The 13773-nt window shown below is 63.6% G+C and overlaps 1 protein-coding gene across 1 annotated transcript; it reads left to right on the top strand.

Moving 5' to 3' along the window:
* The first annotated feature begins 3092 nt into the window (after nucleotides 1-3092).
* On the top strand, nucleotides 3093-12656 carry LOC141972475 (antigen WC1.1-like). The gene is made up of 13 exons (XM_074930342.1): nucleotides 3093-3423; nucleotides 5096-5404; nucleotides 5633-5947; nucleotides 6526-6852; nucleotides 6937-7251; nucleotides 7607-7921; nucleotides 8394-8456; nucleotides 8534-8848; nucleotides 9267-9302; nucleotides 9584-9721; nucleotides 10439-10534; nucleotides 11028-11180; nucleotides 12520-12656. Exons 1-13 carry the CDS (start codon nucleotides 3093-3095, stop codon nucleotides 12654-12656), a joined length of 2850 nt encoding a protein of 949 aa, XP_074786443.1.
* Nucleotides 12657-13773: the final 1117 nt, after the last annotated feature.

Below are 13773 nucleotides of genomic sequence, written 5' to 3'. Positions count from 1 at the left end.
CGCATGCACATGACTTGTGTCAGAGCTTGCGAGGTCACTTGTGCCTGCTTCCCTTGTAGGCGAGCAGATCACAAGCGGAGGGATGCGTGGTGGTCAGGTCAGAGGTGTCTGAGGAGCTGATAGGCAAGAGGGAGACAAATGCCTTGGGACTGTGCTTGTGATGTCCCTGCTGGCTGAACAGCTGACTGGCCGGGACCAGGTGCACGGCCTCGACAGGGGCATGTGAGGTCACTGGAGGCCGAGTACCTCACCAGTGAGAACATGGCGATGGGTGTACCTGTACTCGTGAGGTCACTGGTGCCTGAGTGGCTGACAGGGCAGGAGCAGGCAGCTGGCATTGTACTGGTTTTGGCTGGGATAGAACTAACTTGTATTTAATGAAAGAGTGCGTGAGGACTGTTGGGCTGAGCTGCTGCCTGGGGTCACACCACGACAAATACATGTAGGGTGTTTTGAGGTCACTGTTGCCTGAGCAGCTGACAGGGCAGGAGCAGGCCCACGGCTGTGTCTGTGCTGATGAGGTCACTCACGCCTGAGCAGCTCCTCGGCCTGGAGTAGGCCCACGGCATGTGTAGGTGCTCATCATGTCCCCGCTGCCTGAGCAGCTGACAGGGCAGGGGCAGAGCCAGAGTTTGTGTTGGCGGGTTTGAGGTCATTGGTGTCTGAACGGCCGATAGGCCAGGAGCAGGCCAAGAGCAGGGGCGGATGCTGTGACATCGCCGGGGGCTGAGTAGCAGATAGGCCAGGAGCAGCCCCTGGCTGTGTGTGAGCTTGTGATGTCGCTGGTGCCTGAGCAGCTGACAGGCCAGGATCTGGCCCATCGCTTGTGTGGGTGCTTCCGATGTCACCAAAGGATCTTTAGAGCGTGCCCAGATGTGGCTTTTTGGAAGAACCATGGCCAGCAGAAGTCCCTACGCCGCACACGCGTGTGACAGCGTGACGCACGCGCACCCAGCAGTGGCGGCAGGAGGGTGTGAGGTCACTGTCAGTGTGACTCCTGGGCACACAGTGGTGGCCACAGGAGGGTGTGAGGTCCCGTCACCGATGCCCCCCGTGGCCGTGGGGCTGAGCGCAGAGCGGCCGTGTGCCTCAGAGGGGCGTCGCAGGGGCAGGAGCTGCCCGGCCCCGTGTCTGCGAGGCCGAAGGAGCAGCCCCTGCAGCCCTGGCTGGAGCTGTCCCCGTGGGGTGGCTCGGGGGCACCGCAGGGATGTGCCTGGGCTCGGCGCCAGGAGGAAACCACAGACTTCCTGCCCGGGCTCTGCGGGGGGAGCGCAGGGAGCGCGGCGAGCTCACGTGGGCTGTGGTTTGTGCACCTGCAGGCTGCGGCTCCCGAGCCACCCGTGGGGAATAACGGCCCCTCGGTGACATGCCGAGAGTCAGGGATATGTCTGAGCTGTGTGTCTGCTGCCGGGACAGGGACAGGGCCCAGCTCCAGCTCCAGCTCACTGGCAGGGCCCTTCCCTGGGGCTCTGCAGGGAGGGGCGGGTGAGCCAGCGCTCCGGGGATGGGCTCTGGCCTGGGCTAAGGCCCTTTCCCAGCTGCTGCTCCCAGCACAGAGGGGTCTGAAGCAGGGGCAGGGGCTGGTTCCTTCCCGTCCTGACACAGCCCCCGGGGCAGTCCCAGCCCTGCGGTTCCCATGGCAGGGGCATGGCTGGACACGCGCACCTTGGGCTCCTGGATGTGCCCAGTGTAGGAGATGCTCAGCGCTCCTGGTCCACACAGCAGGCTTCAAGGCATGAAAAACCCATTTCCCCCACTACAACTGACCCTGTCCTGTGACGCCCCACCGCCACCGTGACGTGACACCTGCAGCGGAGCCATCCCTCATATATGGTCATGAATGGCACTGGAGAAGTTCATTGGAGGGCTGGGCTGTGTCGGAGGGGAGATCGCTCCCGATAATGTCTAAAAAGGGGCTGCTGCTGTGATTGGCTCCTCCTGTAGCTGGGCTGGCAGTGCAGAGAGATATTGCCCTCCCGTCGTCATTGTCCCCACGAGGCCCCAGGAGCTGTGGCAGGGAGCGTGGCGCAGCAGGGACGTGCGGGCGGGGCAGGAGGCTCAGGATGGGCAGAGAGGGACTCCTGTCCCCTCAGGTGCTGTGGCTGCTCCTCTGGGTACAGCTGTGCAGGGGTAAGTGCCATCTCCCTTGTCCCACAGCCCAGGGCCAGCGGGTACCAGCGTGGTCATCGGGATCTGTCGGGGAATGGGGACTCTTTGCAGGCGCTACTGAGATGAGGGGCGAATGTGCTCAGTCCCTGGGCCCTGTGCCCACCTGGGTGGGAGAGAGCATCATCTCCTTCTCCAGGCTTCTGCTGCTTAGGGCAGCCTGTGCCTGCCTGGATTCACAGACACCCTGTCCTGGGGTTCCTTTTGGGACCCCCTGTTCCCTGTCACTGAGCCTCTGGAGCCGGTGGTGGCCTAGTGGCTGATGGCAGCCCCCAGAGATCCCCCAGGGCACAGCCAATCTCTCGGGTGCCCCGAAGGGTTTGTGTGCTGCTCCCTGCCCCCTTGTTCCAGGGGAGCCCTGACCCCACAGGGACAGTTTGTACCCCACTGAGAGAAGGGGACTGGGGCATCTACCATAGAGGGACATCCTGCCGGGGGGGCCCGGCCCAGTGCAGGGACTGGGCTGACACCGGGGGTGAGGAGGGGATGTGGGTGCAGGGACCTTCCGGATCCTCTCAGTGGGAACAGGGAAAGCCCTGGGCATGGCGGTGGGTTTGGATGGTGCTGGGGCAGGCAGTTTGCATGGGAAGCTGCAGGCCTGGGCACATGGGGCTGTTCAGGGGGTGCTGGGGAGGAGCAGGGGCCCAGTGCAGGGCTGGGCACTGTGCGGGTGGCCATGGGCAGGAGGGAGGTACCCACTGGGCTGTGAAAAGATGCCTTGTGTGGTGGGATGGCAAATGACCCATCAGGGCTGGAGCTGTCACCCCCAGCCTTGCACAGCCCATGAGGAGAGAAGGGACCCCTGCAGTGCCCTGGGGACAGCCTGGGGGTGAGTGGGCTCCCACCCTGGTACCTCTGACACTACCCGGGCTGGGGCTTCCCTCAGACCCGCAGTGCTGGGCCTTGGTGCTCTCCTGACCCATCTCATGTCGGTGTTTGCAGGAGCTGTGGAGGTGAGGCTGGCGGATGGCGGCAGTCGCTGTGCTGGGAGAGTGGAGATGAAACAACAGGGCCGTTGGGGGACCGTGTGTGGTGACTACTGGAGCATGAATGATGCAGCAGTGGTTTGTAAGCAGCTGGGCTGTGGGTCTGCTGTTGGAGCTCCTCAGTACGGACACTTTGGGCCAGGTTCTGGCCCAATTTGGATGGACGATGTTGGTTGTAATGGCACCGAATCTGCCCTGTCTGACTGCACACACAGCGGATGGGGTGAACATAACTGTGTCCATGAAGGGGACGCTGGAGTGATGTGTTCAGGTAAGGGGACAACTATTCTCCATCTCGGTTTGGGATTGTGGAAGGAACCTGGCAGTGCCCTCAGGGATCAGCCGTCAGGCACCAGAGCAGTGCCCAATGTGGCTGGTCACACTGCTGAGCTGGCACTGTCATCACTGGTGCCCCAGTCCCTGGGGAAAGGCCAGTGGGACCCTGCCCAGGGTTGCCCTTACGGTGCCTGGCCCCTGAGGTGCCGCAGATGAACCCTCCATCCCTGTCCTGCACTGTCTGTCAATTCCCATCTCTCTCCTCCTGTTCACCCAGGACCTGTCTGTCAGTGCTGAGGGCCACGTGCCCCCGTGCCAGAGGCACCACAAGTGACTCCTGTGGCCACCCACAGTCCTGGCCGAGGGCATGAGATGGATAGCTGCTGTTGGGTTGTGCCCCCTGGCAGTCACGAGTCCCTTCGCGGTGGAAAAGGGGTTACATGGAGAGGAGAAGCGCTGGGCTTGGTCAGAAGAGCAGGGTGGCACGTGGCTCCTCGTTCCTCTCCCAGGTCACCCCATGAGAGCCGGAGCATGGGGACATGGCCCCGCCAGGCAGTGCTGACCTGCTGCCCAGCCTCTCCTGCCTGCCCCGGCCCCTGGCTGCTCGGTGCCACGGAGGATTTGTCAGCACTTGCTGTCTCTGCTCTGTGCCTGCCCTTGCACCGGGAGCTCGTGTAAGCCCAGGGCTGCTCTTCTCTCCACTCTCCGGCCTTCTGCCCGGCCACGGGCAGGGACGTGCATGCCCAGCAGTGCACTCTGGCCGTGGCTGAGAACCTCTTTCCTGGGTAGGCGCCTGAGCAGGGTGGTGGCACAGTCACCGATTGCAAGTACAGCCTCACTGTAATTTAGACCTGTGATTTCTCCTGTCCTTCAGCAGCGCCCCAACAGCACAAGACCCATGTGGCAATGGATTCTGTTTCTCATGTCACCAAGGGGTTCCTCATGCATCTCCCTGAGCTCAGTGGACTAGATCAAGCTGCAAAACGCAACACCCCAGGGCCCATTTCCCTGAACCCCAAGTGCTCTGGGTGTGACAGTGCCCAGGGCCCAGAACTGGGCAGCCCAAGGTCTCTGGGGCAGCAGCACTTTGTCTGAGAGATTCCTGTGGCTGTGGCTGTGGGGAGAGAAGCAAGCCCACGAGTGCTGTGCTGATTTCTGAGGAGCAGCAGGGTGGGGGCTGATGTGTTTGGGCCATCAGCACCCCCTGAGAGCAGCTGGGGATGTCGTAGGGATTTTTGTCTGTGGCCACCTGGGAGATCGGTCAGGGAATTGCCAGAGGGCTGTGGGAACTCTCAGGGGTCTTTGGCTGCTCCAGAATCTCTGCAGCTGCTCTGAGGGGACAGCCCCTCCTGAGGACGTAGAGGGACCCTTGATGAGGACCTTTGGAAAACTGTCTGTGACTCACACTTCGGTCCCAAAGGCACCCACATGGTTTGCAGGGTCTGCTGTGGGTCTGTCCCAGACACAGCCCCCTGAGTGCTGTGATGGAGCAGTGGAGGCGTGCAAGGGGGCCGGGATGTGTTTGTGTCACCAACACTCCCCCAGCAGCTTCCTCTGGGCTGTGCAATGGGAGAATTGGTCACGGCTTGCTTGGAGGGGATGTGGGATGTGGGCATGTAACTGCCAGAGGGCTCTGGGAACTCCCAGCTCTTTTGGGTTTTTTCCAGGATTTGTCCGTCTGGTGGAGGGGAAGAGCCGCTGCTCAGGCCGTGTGCAGATCCGTGACGGGGACCAGTGGAAAACTGTCTGTGATTCCCACTTTGGTGCCAAAGCTGCGGACGTGCTCTGCAGGGAGCTGCAGTGCGGCGCAGCCCTGCCTGTCCCTGGAGGAAGTCCCTTTGGAGAAGGGGCGGGTCCCGCCTGGGATGGAGAGCTGCAGTGTGTGGGGAATGAATCCCTCCTGGCCTCCTGCCCCAGGGGGTCCCGCGGGGACCAGCCCTGCAGCCCCGCAAACAGCGCTGCTGTCAGCTGCACACGTAAGGGCTCAGGGAGGGTGTTGAACGCTGGGGCTGTGCCGGGGGTTGGGCACCAGAGCAAGGACCGCGCTGGGCCGGGTGTGAGGACAGGAGGGGTGGGTGGGGTTGTCTGCAGCAGGAAAATAGTGCAGAAGGAGCACAAGGGCATGTTGTCCCTCTGGCCTCTCCGGCAGCTGCTGAGGGTCCCAGAGCACCCATCCACCCTCTCTCCTCCTCCTCTGTCCCCAGAGTACACAGGGTTCCGGCTGGTGAACGGCAGCGCAGTGTGTGCGGGGAGGGTGGAGGTGCAGGTGCTGGGGACCTGGGGGACCCTCTGTGCCTCCCGCTGGGATCTCTCGGACGCCCACGTTCTCTGTCGTCAACTCAACTGCGGGTTTGCTGAGTCCATTCCTGGGGGAGAGCATTTTGGGAGAGAGACTGGCCCTGTCTGGAGAGACTCCTTCCACTGTGACGGGACTGAAGCCCACCTGCAGCAGTGCCCAGTGACCGCCCTGGGGGCCTCACCGTGCTCCCGAGGGAACACTGCTGCTGTCATTTGCTCAAGTGAGTGCCAGGAGAATGCTGCATTCACTCCGTTTGTCATCTGTGTGCATCACGGCCACCCAGAGCAGGGCTCCCGTGGCCATACCAGGCTGACCTTCTCCGCGGAGAAGCCCTGGCTTCCCCAGGAGCCATCTGGAGGGCTTTCCCTGCTCAGAGTGAGCGCTCCGCTTTGGGAGAGCTGAGGCCTGAAGGGAGGCAGGCATCTGCCCCCAGGGCAGGGGCTGAGGCCCCAGTGCCACACCGCCAGGCCTGGGCTCCTCTGTTCTCGTACTGTGCAAGGAGCCCGGGACAGGGCCGCAGGGCTCTGCCCCATCCCTCTGGCTGCAGACACCCACATCCCATCCCGCAGAGAGCCCTGCAGAGCCTCGTCCCAGCACCCAGCAGGAGCTGCCTGGGTGCCCCCAGCAGCAGCAGACCTGGCTGTGAGGTGCAGGGAGAGCCCAGGCTTTGCCCTCGCTTCTCCTCAGCACAGGCTCCATCTTGTCCCGTTTGGTGGGGAAATCCCCCCTCGCCCCGCTCCCTGAAGGGTGCCACGCTCCCGGTGCCGCCCTTGGCCGTGGCATCTCTGCTCTCCCCAGGCTCGGCCGGCTTTGGATCCCTGCGGCTGGTGGGCGGAGGGAGCCGGTGCGACGGACGCGTGGAGATCTTCCAGGACGGGGCGTGGGGCAGAGTCCTGGATGACCAGTGGGACGTGCAGGAGGCCAGCGTGGTGTGCCGGCAGCTGCGGTGTGGGGAGGCCGGGACAGCCTACAGCCCCCCAAAGGCTGAGCGAGGGACGGGCCCCGTGGGGCTGCGAGGGGTCCGGTGCGCAGGGCACGAGGCCAGCCTGAGCCTCTGCAACACCTCCCTGCCTGAGAGCGCGCTGGCGGCAGGGGTCGCGGAGGACGTGGGAGTCGTTTGCGGGGGTGAGTGTCACTGCGCAGGCCCCCGGGTGACGTCTGTGCGGGCAGGCGGTCCCTGGCAGCAACCGGGGTTTGTACCCGCTGCAGGGAGCCGGTGGCTGCGGCTGGCGAACGGGGCCGGGCGCTGCGCGGGGAGAGTGGAGATCTACTACCAGGGCGTCTGGGGGACGGTCTGCGACGATGGCTGGGACCTGTCTGATGCCGCCGTCGTCTGCCACCAGCTGGGCTGCGGAGGGGCAGTGGAGGCAGCCGGCTCCGCTCGCTTCGGGGAAGGCTCCGGGCAGATCTGGCTGGCTGCTGTGAACTGCTCCGGGGCCGAAGCTGCTCTCTGGGACTGCCCGGCTGGGCCCTGGGGGCAGCACGACTGCGGGCACAAAGAGGATGCGGGAGTCATCTGCTCAGGTCTGTGCCGGGAGCGGTGGTGGGAGCCTGGTTCCTGGGGAGGCCAGGACGCGGGGAGAGCCGGGCATGGCTGAGGCTGTCCCTGGCTGCCTCTGAGCTCCTGCCCGAGCCCATCCTGTGGGCACCCGTGCCTGGGCACCCTCAGTCCCACTGGGGGTCCTGGGGAGCTCATTCCCTCCCGAGGGTTCTCGGGAGGGGCAGGGGTGTGTGTCCATCAGGGACTTCTCTCTGGCCCTGGGTGCAAAGGGGACGTGTTGGCCCTGCCCCTGCCTGGCTGAGGGCCTGGGGGTGCAGAGGTGTCCTGGCTCCCACACCCCAGGGCAGCCTGTTCCCCTCTGGGGCCTTTTCCTCCCAGAGTTCATGGCCCTGAGGCTGGAGAACAGCGACGGCTGCTCTGGGCTCCTGCAAGTTTTCTACAACGGGACATGGGGGAGCGTTTGCTCCAACTCGATGACTCCCGACACGGTGACGCTGGTGTGCAAGGAGCTGGGCTGTGGCGATGGAGGAACCCTGGAAAGACGCCAGCCGCCTTACAGGGAGTCTGGCCCTGCCTGGCTGGATCGTGTGCAGTGTGGGGAGAGCACCGGCTCCTTCTGGCAGTGTCCCTCCACTCCCTGGGACCCACAGTCGTGCCAAGACCCGCGAGAGGAGACCAACATCACCTGCAACGGTAACTCTGATCCTCCCGGGTACTCCCGTCAGCCCAGCTCCTGCTCCCCACTGGCCACGGCCAGGCACAGAGAAAGAGCTGGGAGGGGCTTTTCCTTTCCGTGTCAGACCCTTCTGCTGCCAGTGGCACAAACACGGCCACAGCCACACCCGTCCAGCAGCAGTTGCCACCCAGGCTGCCGGCAGCGCCTGGGGGAGGCAGAGGCATCTCCAGGTGAGGTCTCAGAAGAGACCAGACAGGTTTCAGAAGAGCCTCCCCTCCATAGACAAGCTACTGCTGCGCTGCGAACCAGGGAGCTCTTGGGGCTGAGCACTCGGGGTCCCCCCACGGTCCCGTGCGTGTCCCCTGGACGACCGCAGCTCAGTTCTGCCATGACCGAGATGGTACAGGGAGGCCCGAGCAGAGCTCAGCCCCGCTCTCGTCTGCATGGTCCCCCAAACCAGCCCCCTCACCGCAGTGTTTCCTTCTTCAGGGGGACGCCCAGAAATGCCCCTGGCCCCGTTGGCCCCGTGCCCCAACTCCTCGAGCTGCACCGGTAAGGAGTTGCCCCTCTGTGTCTGGCAGGGCTCTGCCTGCTGCCCTGGTGCCATGGGAGGTCTCTGCCTTCTGCAGGCAGGGAGAAGATTCGTGCCGTGGGCGGTGAGGACGGGTGCTCGGGCAGAGTGGAGGTCTGGCACCGTGGCTCCTGGGGGACGGTGTGTGACGACTCCTGGGACATGCGGGATGCCGAGGTGGCGTGCAGGCAGCTGGGCTGTGGCCCTGCGGAGTCTGCCCTGCGTGAGGCTGCCTTTGGGATGGGGACGGGCCCCATCTGGCTGGAGCGGGTGGAGTGCCGGGGGACGGAGCCGTCCCTGCAGGACTGCTGTGCCCGGCCTGGGGACGGCGGTGCTTGCCGGCATAAGGAAGATGCTGCCGTGCGCTGCTCAGGTGAGTGGCAGGGCTGGGACCCCTTGGTCGGGCACTGGCAGGGAGCTGGGGAAGACCTTTAGTCCATGAGGTCCTGACATGGCCCCGACCTCCCAAGAGCAAGAATGTTCCTGCAGAGTGCAGGAGGCTGGTGCCAGGCAGGGAGCAGCCTCGGTTGAACTGGATGTGCTCTGGCCACTGCCCATGGGGCCCTGCAGCCCCAGGGCTATCCCCTGGGCTGCCTGTGCCATCCTGCCTGCCTCCCCGAGCAGGGGCGCTGGGCCCTGGCCTGGCCTCCCTTTTGGGCACTACAGGAGGGGCAATGTGGGTTGGATGTGTCAGGGCCACCTACAGACACCCCCATGGTGTGCTGGGAGGAGGCTCCCCGCTCTCCGCACACCCACTGTCTCAGCCCCGCTCTCCTTTTCCTCCTCTGCAGCGACACCCAGGATGGCAACATCCCCTCCCCAAGCAGGTAAGTTGCCTTTCCCCTCAGGCTGGGTAACCCCGGGGCCAGGCTGTGACTCACAGATGGATGGAAGGGGCTCCTTGCTGGGCTGTGAAACTCTCTGGAGGAGGCACTGGGGTGATGGGAGGGTGAGAGGGAGAGTTTTCATTTTGTCAGCAGGGTGGAAGCTTCCCCACACTCACTCCTGGAGCCCCCCAGCTAATCCTGCCTTGTGTGATGGGGTCAGGACTGGTTCTGCGTCCACCTCTCCCACGTCTTGTACTTCTCCCATGTTCTCTCCCCTGCAGTTGCCACCCGAGGCCGTCAGAGCAGCAGCGGGAGTGTCTCAGTGCCCGTCATCATCTGCATCATCCTGGGGGCCCTTCTCTGCCTGCTCCTGGCCCTCCTGGCTGGGCAAGTGCTGAGCGCCAGGGCTGGGCGCAGAGGTGGGTCCTTCCCCAGAGGTCCCAGGGGGAGATACCTCCTGGAAGGGCTGTGGGGCGCTGTGGGGCGTGTCAGCGAGGGGCACAAGCAGAGTGGGGGATGAGACTGTGTGCTGCCACCTTCTCATGTCCTGCCCCACTGAGTGCCTGTCCGTGGCCACCAGCTGCAAGGGCTGGAGAGAGCCCAGAGGTGGGGGGAGCTAGCGATGGGGCGAGGAGAGAAGTGGCAGAGCGGGGACGGCCAAGGCTGGCAGTGCTCTAGGTACTGCTGGAGGGGGCTCTGGGGCAAGGGAGGTGCGAGGAGGAGTGCGGGGCAGCAGGGCCCATCACCACGGTGTCAGGCCCAAGCCTCTCCCTCTGCCCAGGCCTGCCCACCCCCAGGACAGGGCCCCACTATGGACCCGTGGGGCAGACAGGGGCAAGCTCCGGGTGCAGAGGACATGTGGGAGCTGCTCCAGGGTGAGGTAAGGGGGACATGACCCAGGGCCAGAGGGACACGAGCGCTGTCTTCAAAGGGATGGTGCGAGGGCGACGCAGCCCCAGAGGATCTCCACAGCGATGTTGCCCTCACGGGGGATGTGGCAGCCGTGCCTGGGCAGCACCGTGGGGCTGTGCTGTCAGAGCAGTCCTGGGCTGGCCCAAGGCACTGGTTTGGGGGAGCACAGTGAGATCCCACTGCCCCTCTGCCTGTCCCTGTGCCAGCCCTGCTTCTGTCCCCAGGCTCCAGGAGAGCTCAGGAGCCCTTCCTCGAGGCCGTGTATGAGGAGATTGGCTACAGCCCAGCTTTGGAGAAGCAGGCCACGTTTGGTCACTCAGGTGGGTGTGGGTCCTCCCTGGAGGCACATCTGCAGGACCCTTTCTGCTGGCCCCAACCCAGAGCTGATCCCCTGAAGCCCCCCAGTCCATGGTCCCTCTGGTGCTTGGTCCGTGGGGTCTGTGGGGAGAGCATCCAGGTCCTGGGCCCAAGAGAGAAGCTTTCTCCCAGTCAGATCAGACTGTCCCAGCCGGACAGCCCCTCTCTTCCTGCCCCTGCACCCCATGTGGCACCTGAGGAGTGAGGGCAGGGGCTGGCCTGGGGCAGCTCTGCAGCAACTTTGAGTCAGGGTTTGGCAGGAAGGGGTTGATCTCCCTGCAGAGATGTGATGGACAGAGGAGTCGCTGAGTGTCACCATTGGGGATGGGGAGGACATGGGCATCTCCTGTGGTGCTGCCAAGCCCAGTGTCTCAGTCCTGGGTCCCTGCGCATCCTCCCACCCTCTGCTCTGCAGGACGTCTCTTCTCTCTGTCACCAGCTCCCCTCTCCTTTCAGATGTCCTTGTCCTGCCCAGAGATCACCCAGCAGATGGCTACGATGACGCCCGAGAGGTTTCTGATCTGGGGGAGGATGCTGTGCCTGGGCAGGGAGAGTGGGAAATGCCCAGGATGCCGGAGGAGGGAGCAGGCCCCAGGGATGCACCCAGAGGTGAGAGGGAAAGACAGCGCTGGCTGTTCCTAGGGTGCCATCCCTGCTGCCCCCCATGTCACTACTGTACTGAGGCCCAAACCTCCTGGGAAGGCAGAACCTGCCTGGGAGTTTTCCTTGAAAGGCCTGGAGGTGGGAGAAGGAGCTGAATGTGGTGAGGAGCAGGGAGGGTGGTGGGGTACAGACCCCAAGGGTGAACTGAAACGTCCAGCTTTGCTGCTTGCAGGGGTCACCCCCCGCTCCCGGAGAAGTGCCGAGGTCCCTGGAGCTGAAGGAGACACCTCGTCCCTGTCCCCGGGGAGCATGGGCTATGATGATGCTGAAGAGGTGTCTGTGGCACATCCCCATGAGGACCCAACGCCTGTGACACTGTGGCTTGGTGCACAACAGTCCCTGAGCCCCCGGCCAGGAGAGCCCATCCCTGCCCTGCAGCTGGGTGCAGGCGGGAGGGAGGAGAGGTCTGTGCAGCTGGGAGAGCCGTGAGCACCAGGGAACCGACTCCCTTGGCCCATGGGCAGCAGAAATCAGCGGGTGTTTCCTCTGGTTTTATTCCCATTTTTATGCTGGGCCTCCTTATTTGTTCTCATTAAAAGTCTGTGGGGGCTTTGACCCAGGGCTGTCCTTGCCTGCCAGGTGTCAGGGCATTTCCTGAGGCTGGTCGGGGGAGCGGAGAACAAAGACTCAGTGGTAGGGAAGGGCCGTGTCTCAGGACAGAGGTTTGTGGTCCCTGGGGAATACTCTTAGTGACAGAAATATTTCCATCCCGCTGGCCACAGGCAGTTCCTAGTCAAAATGTCTCTGATCGTTCCCGTGATGTACCCCGGTGGGAGCACCCGTCTCCTCACCCGCGGGTTCCGGCTGCTCTTTCCCCCAGGCCCTGACTCAGCCACAGGGATCCCGCAGTGCAGAGGCCGTGACAGAGCTGCCATGTCAGGGGAAGCCCTGGGCTCTGGCTCATAGAAGTGAGCCTAAGGTGACCACAGGGCCCGGAGCGCCCCAGCCTGACCAGGGGAGATGGTAACATGCAGATAGTTCCCTTGGTGCTCAGGGCAGGCCCCAGCATAGAGTGCAGAGCCACTTTCTGTTCACACGGGGCTGGGACTCTGGCCGGATTCCCTGTGGGGAGCAGCCGCAGCTCTGCAGCCCTGCAGACAGCAGGATCTGGCCCTGGAGCAGAAGCGGGGAGGAGGCAGATGTTGGGAACATCCTCTGCTATTGCAGTGTTGGCCCATTCCCTGCTGGGAGCTCCTCCACCCCTGGGGTGACCCTGGGGGGAGCCGGGGGGAGCTGAGGTTCACACACCCCTCTGCCCCACACCCGGAAGCCTTCTTGCTGGCAGCCCCCATGGGAGACCAGAGTTCCCAGGGCAAGACCCCCACGGTGACGGGTGACATACATGGGCGTGGCAAACACAGCCTCCAGCCCCTGACAAACTCCCGCTGGGATAAGCTCCAGCCCCGCATCTCAGAGGAATAAGGTCTGAAAGTGAAGTAAAGAAGAAGAGGGGAGTGTTATCTTCTGGACACAGGATGGTGGGCGCCTCTGGGCAGTATGGCCTCAAGGTGCCCCAAGCGGGGACTGGGGAGAAGAGCCCAGTGCCTGTCCCGTGCCACCTCCCCGCCAGCTCTGCCCTCCCACAGGTATAATATTTCTGCCTTACTCTGGCAGCTGGTAGAGGTTTGGCTCTTCATTCCAGGCCTGGGTACGCTGGAGGGGGCAGCACCCCTGAGCAGAAGGAACCTGTTTCATGGCATTTGGGCACCGGAACACTCTGGCCCTGATGGCTGGGTCTGTTCTCTGCAGCCAAGCGGGATTGTCACTGTGCCCCAGAGCTGGGGGTGCTCCTGCAGCTCCTGAGAACCTGAGGGGAGCGCAGTGAGACCCCAACCCTCAGCACTGCAGCCCCACACCGGGCAGAGCTCAGCTGCGGAAAGCCCCCGGGAGATCAGCCTTATTTCTGAGTTTGGGCTCACCATGCCCAGGGGCTGGGCACCCTGAAGGGAAAGTCCGTGTCTCACACCCCATTTAGTTGCCAGTGTCTTGCTGGGGGAGCAGCCGAGGCACCACCTCCTGGCTATCGCCGCCTCTGCCTGGCTGTGGACAGGCCTGTGCCTCTCCAATCCCACCCACACAGGGCGGATGGAGACACCAAACACCCCAGCAACAAGAAGTGGGCACCGGCCCCACCAGACCCCCTGTGCAGGGCCGTGCCTGACCTCAGCATCTCCAGGTTCCCTTGTTTTGCAGAGAAATCACTCTATAACTTCTGGAGTTATAACGTGGGTATGTTTATTCAGCGCCGGGCGCATGGGGGGTCGCTCCACCACAAGCACGCGCGCCGTTTGCAGCTCCCGTCCGGCTGATACGTTACAGAATAGCGCATATTCATGGAACGCCTGTACATATACGTAGTGTACCCCCGCCTCCCCTCGCTCCTCATGGTAATCAGGTCTCCTCCCCTTGCGCCTGCGCCATGAGCTCTTCAAGCTCCGGTCAGGGGTCAGAAATTTCTGGGCAAGGGTCGGATAGGTGAAGTACCTCTTCTTCCTCGCTGATGAACTTTTCACCCTGTCGCTCTGCGCTGCCTCAGTTG

The sequence above is a fragment of the Athene noctua genome, chromosome 33, assembly GCF_965140245.1.
Source record: "Athene noctua chromosome 33, bAthNoc1.hap1.1, whole genome shotgun sequence".
NCBI lineage: Eukaryota > Metazoa > Chordata > Aves > Strigiformes > Strigidae > Athene > Athene noctua.
Note: the sequence above shows the minus strand (reverse complement) of the source record. Positions and strands in the feature narration are given on the sequence as shown.